General features: G+C 52.6%; 2 protein-coding genes across 3 annotated transcripts; one reads left to right on the plus strand and one right to left on the minus strand.

Annotated features, from left to right (window-relative positions):
* The first annotated feature begins 13 nt into the window (after nt 1–13).
* On the plus strand, nt 14–9,093 carry AKT1S1 (AKT1 substrate 1). The gene is made up of 5 exons (XM_029584154.1): nt 14–379; nt 2,353–2,857; nt 3,186–3,260; nt 7,810–7,955; nt 8,167–9,093. Exons 2-5 carry the CDS (start codon nt 2,377–2,379, stop codon nt 8,299–8,301), a joined length of 837 nt encoding a protein of 278 aa, XP_029440014.1. The 5' UTR covers nt 14–379; nt 2,353–2,376; the 3' UTR covers nt 8,302–9,093.
* A 246-nt stretch (nt 9,094–9,339) lies between these two features.
* LOC115080120 (tetraspanin-4-like) lies at nt 9,340–21,052 on the minus strand. Of its 2 annotated transcripts, none has more exons than XM_029584155.1 (8): nt 20,581–21,052; nt 14,934–15,013; nt 13,862–14,053; nt 13,392–13,466; nt 12,776–12,877; nt 11,414–11,542; nt 11,207–11,290; nt 9,340–9,883 (listed from the first exon to the last, which is right to left on the minus strand). In XM_029584155.1, exons 2-8 carry the CDS (start codon nt 15,000–15,002, stop codon nt 9,815–9,817), a joined length of 720 nt encoding a protein of 239 aa, XP_029440015.1. In that variant the 5' UTR covers nt 15,003–15,013; nt 20,581–21,052; the 3' UTR covers nt 9,340–9,814. The 2 variants fall into 2 exon arrangements, with proteins under 2 accessions (XP_029440015.1, XP_029440016.1); XM_029584156.1 differs by lacking the exon at nt 20,581–21,052 and adding an exon at nt 16,372–16,491.
* Between the last annotated feature and the right edge of the window lie 315 nt (nt 21,053–21,367).

The following is a 21,367-nucleotide window of genomic DNA, read 5'->3' on the forward strand; positions in this document are numbered from 1 at the left end:
GCCCCTCCCCAGTCCTTCAGGCTTTGCCATCATTGTGAGGGGCAGAGATCGGGTGACGAGAAGAGATCGGCATCATTAGACCGGGACCTTCTCGGCTCCGCCAAGCTTGGTCACAGAGCCGCCACGTGGGAGGAGCGCTGCTCAGATCTCTTCTTCTGCTGTCGTCCCACCCTTCCCCGACCGCTAGACAAGCGCTCCCTGGCCGTTATCTCACGGCCGACATTTTTGTGCGGGGCGGTTCTTTCGGCGCTGCAGCCTTGCTCCTCCCCAATCTCCGCCTCGAGGAGAGTTGGGGGGAGTGACAGGGTCGGAGGTCAGACTGTGACGTAAACAGGGGGTCGGGGAGAGCAAGGCCGGAGTAGGAGAGGAGGCTTTGCAGGTAAAGAGCGGCTCGAGTGTAACCTACCCCCCCCCCCCCCCCAGACTAGGAAGGTCCCTTATCTGTTTTCCACCTAACACCCCTAGACTAGGAAACTATTCCCCCCCCCCCCCAAATTCCTTGTCACTCCTACACCTCTCCCCCGATACCCCACGGTTCCGTCACTCCCCATCTTCTCCTACACCTCTCCGATACCCCTTTATCTTCCTTTCCTTTCCTACACCTCCCCCGATACCTCGCTACTCCTTCCCATCCTCTCCTACACCTATCTCCCCGATACCACACCACTCCTCCCCTACCTCCCGATACCCCGCCACTCCTCCCCCCCCCCCCGATATCGCCCCATGATCCCCAGTTATTTCTACGCCTTCCCCTCACGATACCCTGTCACTCTTACACCTCTCCCCCACGATACCCCCTCCTGTCCTCCCGATACCCCACTACTCCTGCCTCTCCCCCTCAATCCTGAAGCTGCCCCACCACCCTTCCCTTTCATCCCGCTACTACTCCTTAACATTACCACAGTGCTACTAAAGATATGCAGCGCAGTACACAGGCACTTAAGAGACAGTCCCTACTGCATGGAGCTTACAAGCAAGACAAGTTCCCCAAACGTCTGCCTACCCCTCACCATCTTCCCTGCGGACACCTTGACACGTATTCCTCTCCTCCTCCTGGAAATCCTGCTATGCCTTGCTCCCTCCCACCCATTCCCCCATGGAAGGTTACTGCTACTGGACCCATGTCTTACACATGGGGGTCAGTGCAATACTGTGCGCTAGAATAACTCTGAATGCAATAATGGGATTAGTGTGTCCAAAACTTGCGTAGCTAATAGCGATCATCAAATGTAAATGAGACTTTTAGCAATTACCCCCGCTGCAAAAAATCGCTGTGCGCTTGACATACATGTTTTTAACATGCAAAACTTAACGCCAGTCCTGGAGCTGGTGTTAAGTCTTCATGTGCTCCAAGCTGCTTCAAAAAATCCAAATATACTGCTTTTCTGTGGTTCCTCCTACTTAATATTGTGGTTAGGGTTGACACATGTATCAAAAGGACAAGACAAACAAACTCATATAATTGTATATTAGAATACACTTTGTTACTGAATCATTTTTAGCATTTCTATAACGTTTTACCTGGTTTAAATACTTAATGATACTATATGTGCCTTCTTGTAAACCGTTGTGATGGTAAATAACTTAACGACGTTATAGAAAAGATTTTAAATAAATAAATAATACTAAGTAGGAAGAACCACAGAAAGTAGCATCAGGGGGGGAAAAAAGGTTTTGACAGCGGTCAGGTTAGGAAAAAGGATGCTCAATTTACATGCATCCAGTTTCCTAACCCCGTGCACAGCCACCTCTCCCGGGCACTCGATGCCAAGGACACGCTAGGGGCGTACTAGTGATCTCTGACACATTCTTTTTAGCGCAGGTGCCCGGGAGGCGAGGACATGAGCCTGTTTAAAAAAAAAAAAACGGTTCTGCATATGAACAGCCTGCTGGATTTTGGCCACACTATACGCATTGGGCCTGTACAGGACACCACAAACTGCAGTCTCCCCTGTCTCAGAGCTCTCTGCAGAGGAGGTTTGCAGATACTCACCCCCTTGTATTGCAGAAAAGGGGTCTGCTCTGGGCATGATTTTCTTTGCACAGAAGGGAGGCCTGTAGGGGTAGGCTCCAGTTGATCCCAGTGCAGGATACGTTCATTAGATACGGGGGCAGAGTGCGCTATAATAGGGGCTTGCACAGTTGGTGAGCCAGCGCTGCATTTAAAGTGAAGGTCCTCCATATTGCTGCCTCGTGTTGCAGGAATGTGATGGGCTCCATAGGCCTGTGTCTGCTGGTGCCCACACTAGGTAACGGGGTGCAAGTTGGTGCTAGAAGTGGGATTGGAGCCTGGGTCTGCATCCATTTCTGCCCGTATCGCAGGTCCAAGTTCTCATTTTCTTTCTTCCCCAGGCCTGCAGACAGCCGGAAGCCACGATGACGGACATGGCTGACAATCACAAGGAGAGCTGGGAGGCGCTGATCAGCGCAGCGGAGCGGTACCGCCTGCAGACGGGCCACGACGTGGTGCTGATCACCGCATACAAGCCTCACTTCCAGGCGGGCTTCGCTTACGCGTCCCACGGCAGGGGAGCGCTCCTGGATGCGGCACATCGCTACATGGAGGATATTGCGGTGATGCACAAGGCCACGGTGTTTGCCCGGCCCACATCCATGGGCACCTTCAGTGGCAGCGAGGCACCAGCCATGGGCCAGGACTCATACTCCAAGAGCTACCCTTCCATCTATGCCAGTGAGGACAGCGAGCGGGCCAAGCAACCCCCTCCCCTCTGGGCCCCCAGTAGCAGCCCCCCACTGGAGCCACAAGAGGAGGAGGAGGAGGAGGAGGACGAAGACAATGATAATAGCCTAAGCCTGGATCACACCATCGAGCAAGAAAACCCCAGTGACACCACTGGTGGGTCCCATCTACAGCACCTCTAGGCCCTCCTAGAATTCACCCACTGCACCTCTATGCCCAGCCTCTAGATGGCACCTGCAGTGCCCCCAGTTCCCACCTTGTGTACCCCTAGATTCCACCTACTGCAACCCCAGTCCTTAGTCCATCACGAGCAGCAACCTTGGACCTCAACTGAAGGACTCTGTCTCAACTGTAGCTTCCCACAACCTCTTCCCACTGACCTCCTGCCCCATCCCTGCCTCTGTGGGTGTAGCACTGGGCTCCTGCCCCTGCAGGTGTGTCACTGGCTTCTGCCTTTGTGTGTAACTGTGGTTTCTCCCCACAGGTCTCTTTGTGATGGATGAGGACTCCCCCGGAACTGAGTACCCTCCTTTCTTTGAGTCTGAAGAGAGCACTGATGGTGAGTTCCCTGGATCCGCAGCTCCTGCTGTGTGCGCAGTGTGGTGATAGCTTGAGGTGGGGATTAGAACCCCTTTTTGCTGCTTTAGATATCCTTACACACTTCTGCAGTGGTGACTAATCAGCAAGCAGAGCTGGAGATTATTGCAATGAACTTCTGGTAGAGTTGCCCAGAAAGCTCATTTGCACGTTGTAACTTCTCCAAAACTCTGCAGCGAGAATCTTATCCAGCACCAGATTTAGAGAAAGACTTACGCCAATGATATGGCGGCCACTGTGGAAGGAGTAAGTCAAGAGTTCCTGAACGTACGCAGATCAGTCCAGATGGAGTCAGAGAAACAAAACTTTGAGGCATGACTTTTTTGATTCGTTATGTTGAGTGGTGGTATGTGCGTAGGGTTATTATTTCTATCCAACATGATTATTTCTGTCTTATCAATGTTTGTTAGTTAGTAGTTGCTTTATTTTGGTGAGGTAGTTGGCTGTTTTTTTGTAGGTGTCTTCCAGAGAGTTGTGTATTGGTATAAGTATTTGGATGTCATCAGCATATCTGAAGTGAGTCAGTTTAAGGTTTGAGAGGAAGTGGCATATCGGGAGAAGATAAATGTTGAAGAGTGTCGCTGATAGTGCGGAGCCTTGGGGAACTCCAGTGTCAAGGTTTATTTTCTTTGAGAGGGTGTCGTTCATTGACACCTGGTAGGTCCTTTGTGATAGATAGGATGAGAACCATTGTAGGGTTTTTTCTTTTACACCGATTTCGGAGAGACGGTCAATCAACATTGAATGGTTTACCGTGTCGAAGGCTGCTGATAGGTCTAGTAGGACTAGAAGGTAGCTGTGGCCGTTGTCAAATCCTTTGAGCACGGTGTCGTTCAATGATAGGAGTAGTGATTCTGTGTTTAGTTGTTTCCTGAAGCCAAATTGCGTGGGAAGTAGGATGTTGTTCCTTTCCAGGTGGTCACTGAGTTAGGAGTGGAAGATTTTTTCAATAATTTTGGCAATGAATGGTTGGTTTGAAATGGGTCGGTAGTTTAGTGGGTTTTCTGGATCAAGGTTGGTCTTTTTCAGTATGGGTTTGATAATTGCTGATTTTAGGCAGTCGGGGTAGTTTCCTTCTGTGAAGGATAGGTTCACGATGTCAGTTAATGTTTTAGTTATTGATGGTTCAATGGCTTTGATTGTCTGTTTGGGTATCGATAGGGTGCTTAGCTGGATTCATTTTTTTGATGATATTTTGGATTTCCAGTGATGATGCTGAATCAAAGTTGGGCCAGTTTGGTGTTTGATTTGGATTTTTGGGTCTTGCATGTTGTTGTTGAGGTTGTTGTTTGAGGTTTTTTATTTTTTCGTTAAAGAAGTCTGCAAAGTTTTTGCTTGGAGGTTGGTGATGTCTGGTCATTGGAGGATTTGGTTAGGCAATGTACGATATTGAAGAGCATTCTTGGGTTGTGTTGGAATTTGTTTATTTTTTTTTTGAGTAGAAGTCTTTTTTTGCATTGTGGATAAGTTTTTTGTAGTATGCTAAGTGTGATCGGTAGGCGTTCAGTAGCATAGTTGTTTTGTTGTTCCTCCAGGTTTTTTCTTTTTTTCGGAGTTCGCGTTTGGCTGATCTGATGTTTTCGTTGTACCATTGGTTCTGGTGTTTTGGGTTTTTTATTGTTTTCTTTATCGTGGGCTTTATCTTGTCTGCTATTGTTTTTGTGATGTTGAGCCAGGATGAGGTGGCGTTTTCTGCATTAGATAGGTCTATGTTTGTTAGTTCTGTTTGTAGATTATCTGATGGAGGAGACTTTGGAGATACCGCGGGTACCTAAGGTGGATGCTGTGGTGTTACCAGTCACTGAAAAGATGACCATCCTGGTGGCGGGGGCTACCGTTTTGAAGGATGTATAGGACTGCAAGTTGGAGATTCACCTAAAGTGGATGTTTGAGGTCCCCATGCTGAGTCTTTGGGCCGCCGTTTGTGCCAGCTTGATGCAGGGAACCTGTCTGTGTGGGGTGCAGAAAGCACAGGATCCAGCTTCGACAGATGATGGTGCCCTGCAGTCAGCTTTTTTAGAGGCTGGGGTGGCTTATGTAGCCTATGCGTTCTATGGTTTGGTTCACACGTCAGCTAGGAGTATGGTCTTGGCCATGGCGGCCCGCAGGCTTTTGTGGCTGCGCCATTGGTCAGCGGACATGTGCTCAAAGGGTCAGCTGTGTAATCTCCCTTTCAAAGGGAAGCTTCTCTTCGGGGAGGATTTGGATCAGCTGATCAAGACGTTGGGGGAATCTAAGGGGAACAGGCTGCCTGAGGATAAGTGCGCTAGTAAGAAGGTGTTCCCGCCTCGAACCCAGTTCAGGGATTCAAGGAGATTTCGGTCTGGTAAGACCACCTCCAACGCGTCTGCGAATCCGACGGGCAACCGCCAGCAGTCCTTTCAAGGAGGCCGTAAAGGCTCCAGGGATAGTGCCGGTCAAGGGGCCAGTGGTGGAAAGTCAGCACAAGGAAGCCAGGGTGTCCCATTCCTGCATAGAAGCCATAGGGGGCAGCTTTTTCGTGGAGTAGACCAGGATTACCTCAGACCGTTGGGTGCTAGAGGTCATAAGAGACAACTATGCTTTTGAATTTTTGTGCCCGGTTAGGGAGGCCTTTCCCGAGTCTCGCGTGGTCTCTCGTAGCAAGCGGGAGGTTGTGTGGTGGACGCTGCAAAGGTTACTGAATCTATGTACCATAGTGCCCATGCCGCGGGAGAGGTACAAGGGCAGGGCAGGTACTCCATTTACTTCATGGCTCCCAAGAAGGAGGGTACCTTCCATCCCATCTTCGACCTGCAGAAGGTGAACAGGGCCCTTCAGCAGCAGTCAGCAAAGGAGAGTTCCTGGAGTCCCTGGACTTGATGTAGGCAAATCTTCATATTCTGATTCAGATGGACCATCAGAAGTTTCTTCGTTTCATAGTCCTGGGTCAGCATTTTCAGTTTCGGGCCCTTCCTTTCAAGCTGGCGACGGCACCACAAACCTTCACCAAGATGATGATGATGGTGGCTGCGGCCCTATGCAAGGAAGGAGCTCTGGTTCATCCGTACTTGGACAATTGGCTCATGTTTTTTGCCAACTGGTGGTTCAAGTTGGTTTGCCTTTCAGGGTATTTGGGCAGTTGTTGATCATGGTTTGGGTTTTTCAGATTTCGTTTTTGGGAGTGTTTTGGGCTCCAGTTTTTGGGGTTACATCTTGGGTATAGGTCAATACTGAGGGGACTGCAGGTGGCACTCTTATGTAGCAGTTCCTCAGAGTTTTGTTTCTCTGTCTCCATCTGCTGGTGGGGAGGCAAAACCCACTTGTCTGGGCTGATCTGTGGTGTTACAGGAACGAAAATTAGCAGGTAAGGACGAATTTTCCTACATTGTGCATGTATATTGGGCAAAATCAACTGAGGCAGGATAAAACAGACCCTTGTATTGAGTGCCTGTTGCACGTCTCCCGGGCGCCCGAGGAATTTCAGCACTAGGGACGCAGAATTCATCCCTAGTGCGTCCCTTTGAACGCAGCAACTCATTTATATATTGCCTCGGGCGCCCAGGAGGCATGGCTGTACGCATGTTAGGAAAACGGGCGCTCAGTACGGGTGCCCGTTTTATCGCTCGGCTTATTGAATCAGCCCTTGAGTTGGGTTCTGCAGCCAGGGCTCTTGGTTCCTTCTAGACCGGAGTCCATCAAAGAGCATTATGGGTTTAAGTGGAGGTTTGCCGCCCGCCAAAACTGCTCAGTGACCTTCTACATCTTTCAGCGTCTCAGAACCAGCTCTGGGAGGGCTCGCACAGTGCCGCTGTCGCTTATCCCCTTCATACAGAGCAAACCCCTTCTCTGTACGACCTCTAGTTGTCCGATTCATGCGGGGTTTGCTTCAGTTGGCACCTCTCGGTAGTGTGGACCAGCCTCGTGGTTCTTGCCCAGCCGGAGAAAGCTCCCTGCGAGGCACTACACAAGTTTACCTGGCCTGGTCCGCCCGTCAAGTCAGTGCGCTGCAGACCCTAGTGACCTTTTCACCATTGCAGGGTGGTGGGGCTGTGCACGCACCCCAAGTTCTTATGGCCGCAACTCCCTGGATTGCAAGAGAGCTCTTGTCTTCTGCCTGGAGCGGAGTAAACTTTGAAATGAGGCCATCCTATAGACCTGGGATGGTGGTAACAAAGGGCGCCCTTTCTAACTGGATCGCAGGTTGCATCTCCCTCCGGGGCATGCCAAGGTCCATAACCGTTAAGGCCACGGCTGTGTTGGATGCCCATCTGTGGGCAACCTCCATAAAAGAGGATAAGGCTGCATCGTGGAAGTCTGTCCCACTCGTTCCCCTTACTGTCTGGACATGGCCTCCCAGTGAGATTAGTGGGTTTGAACTGTTCATTGGCTTCATCCCTCCTAGGGCCTATTTTATCATTTGGGGTTTAGAGTTTTCGTCTTCTTTTGTAGCAGAATTCGGAGGTTGAAACTGGCCCTCCCGCTTCTCTCTGCCCCGGGATGCGGATATTTACTGCTTGTCTTTACCCCCCCCCCCCCCCCCCCCCCTCCAGATGGAAGTCTGAGTGAGGATGCCCCCGGCCAGCCTCCCTCCCAAAGGGCCTTCCAGCAGTATGCCAAGTCCCTGCCCGTGACGGTGCCGCTCTGGGAATTCAAAGGGCGGCACCACGGTCGGACCTCGGACGACGAAGGAGGCAAGGTAAGGGCGGAGAAGGGTCGTGCTCGTGTCAGCCTTCTGTGCAAGAGATCGTCACCCGCCAACGACCGCTGCCCGGGACCTCCCCCCAGCGGTGTTCCAGCGCCCTCCTGATGGGGACTTGCTGCTCTTGGGGGGGGGGCGGTGTTATTGTTTACACTGCAATCATGTTCTCCCCTCCCCCCCCCCCCCCTCCCCCTCTGTTGTGTTTTAGTTGCCCTCCCCAGACCTGGACCGGATCGCGGCTAGCATGCGGGCCTTGGCCGTGGATCACAATCAGCTCTTTGGAGACCTGCCTCGGCCCCGGCTGAACACCGGCGACTTCCAGAAATCCTATCGAAAGTATTGAGACGCCCTCGCCGCCGCTCCCGCGGGCACTGAACACTACAGGCTCCCAGCACCAGAGCGAAAGCCACCCCCACCTCGGGAAAGCCTGCTCGGAGCAGGAGAGGGTGGGGCTGCTGTCATCCGAGAGACCCCCACGGGGGGTGGGGGGGCTGCAGTGGCTGTGTTAGGAGCACCTCCCTTCCCTCCCAGCTGCCGTTTCACTATGGATTAGTCACTATGAACTTTTAATAATAACCACCCCCCCCGTCCCCCTCCCCAAACAAACCAAGCTAAACGTCTCCTGTATTCACTTTGTGCTTGGGGAGTTCCCCCTGCTGGCAGCAGCAATTGTGAATCCCCTCCCCCCCCTTTGAGGGCAGGGGCTTTGGAGATGAAATTCAGTCTTTTTTTTTTTTTTTGTAATCCTAGCATCGTCCCCTGCCTTCAGAGCGCAACCCCCTAACCTGAGCTGCGCAGGCTGAGGGGGGAGGGGGGAGGAAGAACCTTGGACAGCACAGACCCCCCCCCCCTCCCCCCCCCAGCTTACCCAGTGAAGCACTGCAGGAGCCACTCCCAGTCAACCGATGCGGGGCCCCCTAACACCAGCACTCCCTGCAGGGCCTCACCAGTAACCCCCCCATGCCTGGAAGATCTGGGCTTGCAGGCCCCTGCTTGTGCTGATCTGCCTGCAGTGATGGGGGGAGGGGGGGGGGATTTTTCTATTGTACAGAAACAGGTGTAAGATGAGACTGTGACCCCCGGGGCCCTTGCTTGGTCCTTTGCATCTCAGTTAATAAAGCCGCCTGTTGACTAACTGCAGCCTGTGCTCTCCTGTTTGGCGGATGGTGGGGATGGACTTTTGGCTGTGTTCTGGCTGGCTGGCTGGCTGGCTTTCCACACAGATTTGCCTCTTCCTGTGACCTGGTTGCCTGGGACTTTCCTAGTTTCTGTCTCCTTCGCTGGGCTCCGATCCCTGCAGAACAGAGAACGTCTGGACTGAGGCTGCCTACCAGCGGCTGCTCAGCGCTATGAGGTGACACCAGATTACAGATGCAAATCCTGCCGTTTTTTTTTTTAAATTTATTTGGAAAGAAGAATCCTAACACATTGCAGTGACGTGCTTGGTCATGGGCACGCCCTTTCGCTCTGGTCTCCACACCTTTTCCAATGGGGAGCTTAAGTATATAATAATAATATATTCTCGTAGAGCCTCCTGCACAGGAAGGGGAGAAGCTACTCATGGCAGGAGGTGAGCACATATCCTCTGGGACATAAGGGCGCCTCTCTGCCTCTGCTCACTCACAGGCTGTCTCAAAATTAGCAGGCAGGCAACTTCCAGCGCAGAGAGAGACAGCCAGAAAGTCTCGGATAGAGGAAGCAGAGGGGCAGTCTTGGCTGTAGGAGGCAGCAGGTCAGGCTCGGATATAACAGGCAGCGGGGTCGGTCTCGGATGTAGAAGGCAGCAGATCAGTCTCGGATATAACGGGCAGCAGGACAGTCTCAGATATCGTCTCTTCATTGGCCCAAGTCCGGATTCATTCGTAGTATTTCTCTGCTCTGAGAACTTGACAATACATGAACATGGAGAAGACAAGGCCAAGAACCTGCAGCGAGAGAGCACAAGGGTTAGTTAGAAAGCTGTGCACATCTCTAAGTGAGAGGTTAAGCTTGTGGTGGGACAGTGAAGGGTAAAGCCTGGGAGGGGCACAGAGGATCCTCAGGGGTGGGTGAGTGAGGGGTAAAGCCTGGGAGGGGCACAGGGGCTCCTCAGGAGTGGGGGAGTGAGGGGTAAAGCCTGGGAGGGGCACAGAGGATCCTCAGGGGTGGGGGAGTGAGGGGTAAAGCCTGGGAGGGGCACAGAAGATCCTCAGGGGTGGGTGAGTGAGGGGTAAAGCCTGGGAGGGGCACAGAGGATCCTCAGGGGTGGGGGAGTGAGGGGTAAAGCCTGGGAGGGGCACAGAAGATCCTCAGGGGTGGGTGAGTGAGGGGTAAAGCCTGGGAGGGGCACAGAGGATCCTCAGGGGTGGGGGAGTGAGGGGGTAAAGCCTGGGAGGGGCACAGAGGATCCTCAGGGGTGGGTGAGTGAGGGGTAAAGCCTGGGAGGGGCACAGAGGATCCTCAGGGGTGGGAGGAGTGAGGGGTAAAGCCTGGGAGGGGCACAGAGGATCCTCAGGGGCGGGGGAGTGAGGGGTAAAGCCTGGGAGGGGCACAGAGGATCCTCAGGGGCGGGGGAGTGAGGGCTAAAGCCTGGGAGGGGCACAGAGGATCCTCGGTGGCGGGGGAGTGAGGGGTAAAGCCTGGGAGGGGCACAGAGGATCCTCAGGGGCGGGGGAGTGAGGGGTAAAGCCTGGGAGGGGCACAGAGGATCCTCAGGGGTGGAGGGAGTGAGGGGTAAAGCCTGGGAGGGGCACAGAGGATCCTCAGGGGCGGGGGAGTGAGGGGTAAAGCCTGGGAGGGGCACAGAGGATCCTCAGGGGTGGAGGGAGTGAGGGGTAAAGCCTGGGAGGGGCACAGAGGATCCTCAGGGGTGGGTGAGTGAGGGGTAAAGCCTGGGAGGGGTGCAGAGGATCCTCAGGGGTGGGGGAGTGAGGGGTAAAGCCTGGGAGGGGGCACAGAGGATCCTCAGAGGTGGGGGAGTTGAGGGGTAAAGCCTGGGAGGGGCACAGGGGTTCCTCAGGCGTGGGGGAGTGAGGGGTAAAGCTTGGGCCGGCGCACACAGGATCCTCGAGGGAGGGAGGATCCTCAGTGGAAGAGAAGTGAGGGGTAAAGCCTGGGATGGGCACAAAGGATCCTTGGTAGAGGAGCAAGGGGCACAGCTGGGAACTGGGCAGCATGATGGAAAAACACATAAGAGTCTAGCCGACAGGACTTGAAGGAAGGGTAGGGGTAAGAGGATGTCAGCATCTGTCTGGTAGAGCATTGCTCACCTGTATGACCACAATACAGATCGCAAAGGCTCCAAGGGATGAAATATTCTGCCCAAGCCAGAGTTTCACCTTCTTATAGCAGGGCTGGAAGAGAGAGCCCAAATCTATATGTATTACTCTTTCACATGGAAATATGTACACATGCAGTGACCCCATCCATTAGGCATGCAATCCCATGCACACACCCTCCCGACCCTCTTCACTCACATCTTTCCACCAGGTGTTGGGGTCAGACTGGCATGTGGGGCTGTACTCTAGGCAACAGGAATCCGGCACCTCCGTCTCATTCCTCATCTCAAACCAGTCTGTGTAATTCTTCACCCCACAGCACCGGAACTACAGAGATGAAACACACAGCCGTGGACAAGGAATCAAACAGGAGCCAAAACCAAATACAAACACCTCAGCAACTCCTTCAGTGCAGCTAGTGCAACACTCAGAAAGGGGCATTCACCACCTCTCCCAGCAGGAGCGCTGGATGTGGGGAGGGGGAGTCGCAGCTCCTGCAGTCCCAGCCTCTCCCAGTGGGAGGTGCTGTAGGGCATGGTGCAGGAGGGGTGGGGGGGGGAGTCACAGGTCCTGCAGTCCCAGCCTCTTCCAGCAGGAGGCGCTGTAGGGCAGGGTGCAGGAGTGCTGGGGGTGGGGGAGTCCCAGCCTCTCCCAGCAGGAGGCGTTGTAGGGAATGGTGCAGGAGCACTGGGTGTGGGGGAGTCACTGCTCCTGCAGTCCCAGCCTCAGGCGCTGTAGGGAATGGTGCAGGATCGCTGGGTGTGGAGGAGTCACAGCTCCTGCAGTCTCAGCCTCTCCCAGCAGGAGGTGCTGTAGGGAATGGTGCAGGAGCGCTGGGTGTGGGGGGAGTCACAGCTCCTGCAGTCCCAGCCTCTCCCAGCAGGAGGCGCTGTAGGGAATGGTGCAGGAGCGCTGGTATGGGGGTCACAGATCCTGCAGTCCCAGCCTCTCCCAGCAGGAGGCGCTGTAGGGAATGGTGCAGGAGCGCTGGGTGTGGAGGAGTCACAGCTCCTGCAGTCTCAGCCTCTCCCAGCAGGAGGTGCTGTAGGGAATGGTGCAGGAGCGCTGGGTGTGGGGGGAGTCACAGCTCCTGCAGTCCCAGCCTCTCCCAGCAGGAGGCGCTGTAGGGAATGGTGCAGGAGCGCTGGTATGGGGGTCACAGATCCTGCAGTCCCAGCCTCTCCCAGCAGGAGGCGCTGTAGGGAATGGTGCAGGAGCGCTGGGTGTGGGGGAGTCACTGCTCCTGCAGTCCCAGCCTCTCCCAGCAGGAGGCGCTGCAGGGAATGGTGCAGGAGCGCTGGGTGTGGGGGAGTCACAGATCCTGCAGTCCCAGCCTCTCCCAGCAGGAGGCGCTGTAGGGCATGGTGCAGGAGTGCTGGGGTGGGGGAGTCCCAGCCTCTTCCAGCGGGAGGCACTGTAGGGAATGGTGCTTGAGTGCTGGGTGTGGATGAGTCACAGCTCCTGCAGTCCCAGCCTCTCCCAGCAGGAGGTGCTGGGTAGAAGGGAATGTGCTTGAACACTACACTTTGTAGAACTTCAGGATTAAGAGAGAGGAGCTACCTCGGTCTGCACAGTGTTCCAGGCAGTGGTTAGCCCCAGGTTTCCTTCTGTCTTATATAGCCTGAGCCCTTTCTTCAGGTCTTCTTGGGCGTAGCTATGGAACTGAGCAAAGAAAGCACATTAGAGGCCAGGGACAGAAGCATTATAATCCCAAATGTTATTCCATTACCGAGAGCCACAGACTCACAGTGCTGCCTATACACTTACCTGTCTCTGCAGCTCTCAGATATTGCAGTACTGAGCCACCACCAACACACACACAAACCTCTACCAATGCACCTTGTGCCTGCTCACAGCACCCCCTGCTATTCCAGTATCGAGAGCCCCCCCCCCCCCCCCGCCACATACACACCCCTTTCTATTTTTTCTGTAAATTATGCAGTTACTCGTAGTAAAAGCCCGGCCGAGGACGGGGGAAATACTATGATGTGTAGGAAGTGCCTAACTGAGATGTGTGGTCAGAGAGAGTGCAGGCCAGGTGTACTGCGTGGTAGCAGCAAGGGCATTGGACACTTCAGAGGGGCGGAGCTCAATTTGCATACCGGTGATGCAGGGTGGGGGCAGCTTTCTGCTTTAGATTAGGGGCAGCACAGTCCCACCCTCAGCCCGGACTCACCTCATCCCTGTACGTGACAAATAGCAGCATGGTGATAATCTCAAGAAGGAAGATGATGAGAAGCAAAATGAAAAACTGTAAGACAGGAAGAAAAGCTGTGATTATAAAGAACAGAATGGGCTTCCTCCACCAGCCACTACTGCAAATGGGATAACGGCCCAGGTAAAGGCTTGGGAAATGGTCAGGGACAGGTCTCTTCCGCCCCAGGGACAAGCCTGGAAGGGGGTGTCCGAGACAGATATCTCAGTCCTGGTTTTGGGGGTTGGTGAGAGACCTTCCCCTATTCAGGAGCAGCCTTCCGAGAGGGTTGGGGACTGCTCTTCTGCTTCCCTAGCCCAGTCCAGAAACATTAATATCCCTTATGGAGCGAAATGTTTACGGGACATCTGAATGTATTACTTTGCCTGTTTCCTGCGTTAGCAAGCGCATTTTGGTTGTGGTACAAGCAGACCCCTCTTCATGTGTCTTACTGTCAACAGAAGGCATCGGTTTTCAGTCACAGCTCCGAGGCAGCCGATGAACCCTACGACCATGATCATGGAGCCTGTCACCATGAAGAGACTGGCAGCAGAGAGTGAAGGAAAGGAGTAGGAGAGCGTTGCAAACTTCCCCTGAGTGACAGCCAGCCAAATTCCAACACCCAGGATACCACAGCCACCCAACTAGAAGAGAAAGCATTGAGAACCAGCACCCAAAATACAACATCTAGCCACAAATAATAATGACTTGCTCTTTGCACTATGGAAGATCCCTGTAGTCTCTGTACATCATGAGGTAATGACTTGTCCCCTGTACTATGGAAGATCTCTGTACATCATGAGGTAATGACTTGTCCCCTGTACTATGGAAGATCCCTGTAGTCTCTGTACATCATGAGGTAATGACTTGTCCCCTGTACTATGGAAGATCTCTGTACATCATGAGGTAATGACTTGTTCCATGTTCTATGGAAGATCTCTGGAGTCTCTCTATACCATATGGTAATGACTTGTCCCTTATTCTATGGAAGATCTCTGGAGTCTCTCTACACCATATGGTAATGACTAGCCCCCTGTATTATGGAGGATCTCTGGAGTCTCTATACTCCATATAATGTTGGCTTGTCCCTCGCAGGATCCCTGGAGTCTCTCTACACCATATGGTAATGACTTGTCCCTTGTTCTATGGAAGATCCCTGGAGTCTCTCTACACCATATGGTAATGACTAGTCCCTTGTTCTATAGAAGATCCCTGGAGTCTCTCTACACCATATGGTAATGACTAGTCCCCTGTATTATGGAGGATCTCTGGAGTCTCTATACTCCATAAAATGCTGGCTTGTCCCTCGCAGGATCCCTGGAGTCTCTCCATACCATATGGTAATGACTCATTCCTTGCATTGTGGGTGATCCTACCGTAGGTTCTCTATGCCTCATGCAGTAATGATTTCTCCCTTACAGTATAGGCAATTCCCGATGGGTGATGATGATGTGTTCCTTGCCATGTGGGTGATCTCTAGGATCTCTTACACGCCATGCAGTGATGACTTGCTCCTGCACTCACCCAAAAGATGAGATTAAAGATGAACATCTTGATCTTGATACAGAGGAGGCAACCACGGTTTGTGCTCATCTTGCTCAGCTCTAGGAAAAGAAGAAAGGATAAGACTGTATGCAGCACTTTCATTCTATTCCTAGCCCCCTTTAGAGTCCTCCTCTAGGAAAGACAGGTTGCCTGTGGCTGTACAGTATGCGCCATCCATCCCTTACAGCACAGGGAGTGTAACGGGCTAGGAAAACTCAGACTCCGGCTGTAGTCAGTAATGCTGGAGCTCTGCATCTTGCCCATTCTTAATAATCTGGGAGATTTGGGACCTGCCCAGCCACTGCCACAGGGGGGTTTCTGCTTCCAAAACACAGCACGCTCCTGGCCACTGTGGTGCCTGTCATAGAGAATCTCGTTTCCAGTACAGACCCCACTTCTGGTCTTAGGTCTCAGGGAGTCATTCTGGGGAAAGAAGAGTCAAGGGCCCACAAAGCCGGGTCAGAAGCTCGACCCGGGAGAAACAGGAGTCTGATTTCTGGTACAGCAGGAGCAGTCTGAAGTCTAATTAAGTGGATCTGTGTGTGGGGGCCCTTCTGTCTCTATGTCTTTGAGTGACTGTGTAGCTGTGGCTTTCGGGGGGGGGGGGGGGGGGTGTACCTGTTCTCCAGGTGTGAATCTGTGTGTGTAGGTATGGATTTCTGGGAGGCGAGGTCTGAGAGATGTGAAGGGGGTGGAGGGGGTGTCTGGATTCATGGGTCACTAGGGCTGTGAGTGTGTGTGTGCAGTTGTGGGATTCTGGGGGGGGGGGGAGCGAGTTCATACGTACTTTCTCAGTATACAATAAGCCATTCCCTATTTCTTCAGTACGGGCTAAAAATAATTCTTCTATGGAATTTGTTTCCTGAGCAGAAGAGTCAAAAGGAAAAGCAGGACGGAGAGTCCCAAATAATTAAAGACACAGAAAGAAGCCAGAGACTCTCTCCTTCTTGCTAGGGTCCTCTGGGCATTGTCTCTCCTCTCTAGGGGTCCCCTGGGTGCTGTCACTCCATCTCTCTGGGATCCCCTGGGCATTGTCTCCCCTTTTTTCTAAGGTCTCCTGGGCGCTTTATCTCCTTAGCTCTAGAGGTCCCTTGGGCGCAGTCTTGCCCTCTCTCTAGGGTACCCCTGGGTGCTGTTTCTCTTTCTAATGGTCCCTGGGTGTTGTCTCTCTTCTCTAAGGATCCTCTCTAGGGTCCCCTGGGTGCTGTCTCTCCTCTCTAAGAGTCCCCTGGGCAGTCTTCCCCTCTCTTAGGGTCCCCTAGGTGCTGTCTCTCCTGTTTTCTAGAGGTCCCCTGGGCGCTGTCTCGCCTTCTCTCTAGGTTCCTCTGGGCATTGTCTCCTTTTCTCTCTAAGGGTCCCCTGTGGACTGTCTTTCCTTCTCTTTAAGAATATTCTAAATACTCTCTCCCTTTCTTACCCGAGAGTCCCTGGGCTCTGTTTCCCCTCCTATCTAAGGGTCAGCGGGTGCAGTCTAAGGCTCCTCTCCTCTGTAAGGGCAGTCTAGAGGTGTTCTGACTGCTGTCTCCCCAGCTATGGTAAAGCTGAGGTTTCCCTGCATCACTGCAGAATAGGCAGAGACATGCCACACCTCACCCTGCAGGGAGACAATAGCACCGGGCAGCAGCCGTCACTTCCTGACCCCAGCACCCCACGTCCTGTTTTCAAGACACTGCCCTGTTTCTCCACCTCCTTCGTGCCCCAACAGGCAGCAAAAGATGGAGCTGGGGGCAGGGGGAGGGCAATGAACAAATACAAGAAATGAAGAGTGAAGGGCAGGGGACAAAAAGGGAAGAGCAATAGCCAGAGCTACAGGAAAGGGGGTCAGAGAGGGGAAACGCAGAGGCAATAACCAGAGAGACGGGAAAGGGGGCGCAGGGAGGAGAAACGCAGGGGCAATAACCAGAGACACGGGAAAGGGGGAGCAGGGAGGAGAAACGCAGGGGCAATAACCAGAGACACAGGAAAGGGGGAGCAGGGAGGAGAAACGCAGGGGCAATAACCAGAGACACAGGAAAGGGGAGGCAAAGAGGAAACACAGGGGCAATAACCAGAGATAGAGGAAAGGGGAGGCAAAGAGGGGAAAGGCAGGGGCAATAACCAGAGACACAGGAAAGGGGGAGCAGGGAGGAGAATCGTAGGGGCAATAACCAGAGACACAGGAAAGGGGGAGCAGGGAGGAGAAACGCAGGGGCAATAACCAGAGACACAGGAAAGGGGGAGCAGGGAGGAGAAACGCAGGGGCAATAACCAGAGACACAGGAAAGGGGGAGCAGGGAGGAGAAACGCAGGGGCAATAACCAGAGACACAGGAAAGGGGAGGCAAAGAGGAAACACAGGGGCAATAACCAGAGATAGAGGAAAGGGGAGGCAAAGAGGGGAAAGGCAGGGGCAATAACCAGAGACACAGGAAAGGGGGAGCAGGGAGGAGAAACGCAGGGGCAATAACCAGAGACACAGGAAAGGGGGAGCAGGGAGGAGAAACGCAGGGGCAATAACCAGAGACACAGGAAAGGGGAGGCAAAGAGGAAACACAGGGGCAATAACCAGAGATAGAGGAAAGGGGAGGCAAAGAGGGGAAAGGCAGGGGCAATAACCAGAGACACAGGAAAGGGGGAGCAGGGAGGAGAAACGCAGGGGCAATAACCAGAGACACAGGAAAGGGGGAGCAGGGAGGAGAAACGCAGGGGCAATAACCAGAGACACAGGAAAGGGGGAGCAGGGAGGAGAAAACGCAGGGGCAATAACCAGAGACACAGGAAAGGGGAGGCAAAGAGGAAACACAGGGGCAATAACCAGAGATAGAGGAAAGGGGAGGCAAAGAGGGGAAAGGCAGGGGCAATAACCAGAGACACAGGAAAGGGGGAGCAGGGAGGAGAAACATAGGGGCAATAACCAGAGACACAGGAAAGGGGGAGCAGGGAGGAGAAACATAGGGGCAATAACCAGAGACACAGGAAAGGGGGAGCAGGGAGGAGAAACGTAGGGGCAATAACCAGAGACACAGGAAAGGGGGAGCGGGAGGAGAAACGCAGGGGCAATAACCAGAGACACAGGAAAGGGGAGGCAAAGAGGAAACACAGGGGCAATAACCAGAGATAGAGGAAAGGGGAGGCAAAGAGGGGAAAGGCAGGGGCAATAACCAGAGACACAGGAAAGGGGGAGCAGGGAGGAGAAACATAGGGGCAATAACCAGAGACACAGGAAAGGGGGAGCAGGGAGGAGAAACGTAGGGGCAATAACCAGAGACACAGGAAAGGGGGAGCAAGGAGGAGAAACGCAGGGGCAATAACCAGAGACACCGGAAAGGGGGAGCAGGGAGGAGAAACGCAGGGGCAATAACCAGAGACACAGGAAAGGGGAGGCAAAGAGGGGAAAGACAGGAGCAATAATCAGAGACATGGGGAAGGGGAGCAAGGAGGGGAAACTCAGGGGCAATAACCAGAGATAGAGGAAAGGGGAGGCAAAGAGGGGAAAGACAGGGGCAATAATCAGAGACATAGGGAAGGGGAGCAGGGAGGGGAAACTCAGGGGCAATAACCAGAGATATAGGAAGTGCTGACAGGGGAACAGAGGGGAGAAGAAGGGGCAATAACCAGAGATATAGGAACTGCCGAGGAGAAAGAGGAGGAAGGCACAGGAAAAACAGGGGCAATAATGAGATACAGTAACTGTGAGAGGGGAGAGAGAGGGATAAACAGGGATAATAACCAGAGATACAGGAAAGGAGGGTCAGGGAGGGGAAACGCAGGGGCAATAACAAGAGATACATGAAAGTGGAGCCCGAGAGAGGAAACGCAGGGGTAATAACCAAAGATACAGGAAAGTGGGGGCAGGAAGGGGAACAAGGGCAATAACCAGAGATACAAGAATTGCTGAGATGAGGGGGGGGGGGGGGGCAGGCACAGGAAAAACAGGGCAATAATGAGATACAGTAACTGTGAGAGGGGTAGGGAAGGGATAAGGAGGGGTAATAATGAGATACAGGAACTGCTGATGAGAAAGAAGAGCAAGGAGGCAGGGAAAAGGAAGGACAATAACCAGATACAGGAACTGCTGAGGAGAGAGATTCAGGGGCAGGGAGGGGAAAAGCAGGGGCAATAACCAGAGATACAGGAACTGATGAGGGGGGGATAGAGGGGCAGGGAGGGGAAAAGCAGGGGTAATAACCAGAGATATAGGAACTGATGAGGGGGGAATAGAGGGGCAGGGAGGGGAAAAACAAGGGCAATAACCAGAGATACAGGAACTGCTGAGGGGAGAGAAAGCAACAAGTGAGCTGGTTTATAAACTGAAATGCTAACAGCTCCACTTGGAGTTCTCTGGTAAGAAGAGAACCCCACAATGAAGGTGATGTGTGGCCTCCTGTGTCATACCCTGAAAGGGGCTCTCTCATTCTCTGCATACCAGGTACAGTGCTGTATATGCAAAAAAAACCAAAAAAAACCCCCAAACAATCAAAGCTTGGCTGCTAGTCAGGCCATCTCCTAGGCTCCAAAGCAGAGACTCTTCCCACTGTCACCTGACAACCCCAACTCTTCTGACCAGGAGTTCCCCAAGATTTCCACCCATCTGATTCCACTCACATATTCTGGTGCTTAGCTTATTTTGTATCTGTATGCATGTATTCCTTATCTTCTCCATGTTTTTTTTTCATTGCTATACAATCTATGCATGCTCTGTACATTCTCAGTGCTATACATTATGTACGTGCTGTGTACAGTCTCGGTACTAAACAATGTACATGCTATGTACATTGCTCTGTACACTCAGTACTATACATTCTGTGTATGCTGTGTACACTCTCAGTGCTTATACATTCTGTGCATACTCCCTTACAGTCCAAGTGCTATGCATTCTGTGCATGCTGTGTACAGTGTTGAGGACACTCTCAGTGCTATACATTGTGCACGCTATGTACAGTGCTGTGTACACTCTCAGTGCTATACATTCTGTACATGCTGTGTACAGCACTGTGTACACTCTTAGTGCTTATTCGTTCTCTGCATACTCCCTTACAGTTTCAGTGCTGTGCATGATGGGTACAGCTATGTGTACACTCAGTTCTATACAATCTGTACATGCTATGTACATTTTCAATGCTATACATTCTATGTGTCTACAGTCTCAATGCTATACAATCTCTGCATGCTGTGTACAGTGCTCTGTACATTCTCTGTACTACACGTTCTGTGCATGCTGTTTATAGCACTGTGTACACTCAGTGCTATTCATTCTTGGTATCCATATATACAGTGCTGTCTATACTCTCACAGTATGGACATAGTGACATTGTTTGTCAATATATGGCCATCTCTTGGCCCACTCAATCGATCCAGATACCCTATCCAATCTTCTATTGTTTTCTTCCTCCCCCCTCTGCCCCCAGGCTTATCAGTGCCCTCTCATAGGGTCAGATTAAGTATTTTTCCCATTGACATTCCCATGTCAATGGGAAAAATAATTGAATACATCTAACCCTCTATATCCCAAGTATTCTATGACTGCTTTGGTTGCTACGTCTCTCAATAAAGTAATATTTCCTCAGACTGCTTCCCAGCCTCCCTGCATACCAGTAACAGTATCACTGGAAGTAGAAGAAGTTGTGAAAGGAGGGGCAATTACTCACCCCCTGTTGTTGTACAGGAAACTCTGAGCTCTTGCAGAGGAGGGGGAAGTCACTGTATTCCGGAGTGTGGATACCCAGGTTCCAGAGGGTGGATCACCAGATTCCGGAGCGCAGATCACTGTATTCCGGAGTGTGGATAACCAGGTTCCCGAGGGTAGAACAGCGTAAGTCACTTCCAGAGCTTGGATCCCTGGGTTCTAGAATGCAGTTTGTCTGCCAGCCTCTACTGCTGGGATAGGCACCAAGAAGGGTGGTCTCGGTTCACTGGGGGTCTCTGTCCCTCCTCCCTCCCTCCCTGCCCAGACTTGGGTTGCTCCAGCTCTCTCCGTCTGTCTCTGCTGCTCAGTCAGATTCTGCTCGGGATCCTTCTTCTCTCTGCTGGGGTGCTTCTAGGAGGGGTCATGTGAGCTGGAGAGGGGGAGTCCTGGAGGGAAGGGAGGAGATTGCTGAGGAGGAAGAGGGGGTGGGGGCCAATAATGTGAAAAATATGTTGCAGTGAATTTCGGTCAGGACTGAAAGTTTGTAAAAGGGGCAGCAGTGAGCAGGAGGAAGGTCTCTAGGGCAGTGCTTGCTTGTTAAGGAAGTGACAGCCTTACTTCTCCAGATGGGAAAAAGAGGGAACAGTTCTCCTGCAGAGGCTGCTAGAGCAGAAAGTCACTTTCCAGCAGACCAGTTTTGGCTGGTTACTCAGTGTATTATGAAACAAAGGGATGGAAGTGCCTGGGGATGGTCTTTATTCCATGCACCGTGTGATACAGTGAGATAGAAGGGATAGAAACACTCGGGG

This window comes from Rhinatrema bivittatum, chromosome 19, assembly GCF_901001135.1.
Source record: "Rhinatrema bivittatum chromosome 19, aRhiBiv1.1, whole genome shotgun sequence".
In the NCBI taxonomy this organism is placed as follows: Eukaryota; Metazoa; Chordata; class Amphibia; order Gymnophiona; family Rhinatrematidae; genus Rhinatrema; species Rhinatrema bivittatum.

Bases quoted from the DNA above. Each gene is read 5' to 3' on its own strand.
- AKT1S1 (XM_029584154.1), top strand. From the start codon at position 2,377: ATGACGGACATGGCTGACAATCACAAGGAGAGCTGGGAGGCGCTGATC. The intron at 2,858-3,185 runs GTGGGTCCCATC...TTCTCCCCACAG, and splicing joins AAACCCCAGTGACACCACTG to GTCTCTTTGTGATGGATGAG. The intron at 7,956-8,166 runs GTAAGGGCGGAG...GTTGTGTTTTAG, and splicing joins CGGACGACGAAGGAGGCAAG to TTGCCCTCCCCAGACCTGGA.
- LOC115080120 (XM_029584155.1), bottom strand. From the start codon at position 15,002: ATGAGCACAAACCGTGGTTGCCTCCTCTGTATCAAGATCAAGATGTTC. The intron at 12,878-13,391 runs GTGAGTCCGGGC...TTCTTTGCTCAG, and splicing joins TTGTCACGTACAGGGATGAG to TTCCATAGCTACGCCCAAGA. The intron at 9,884-11,206 runs GTGAGCAATGCT...CTCTCGCTGCAG, and splicing joins TCTGTATTGTGGTCATACAG to GTTCTTGGCCTTGTCTTCTC.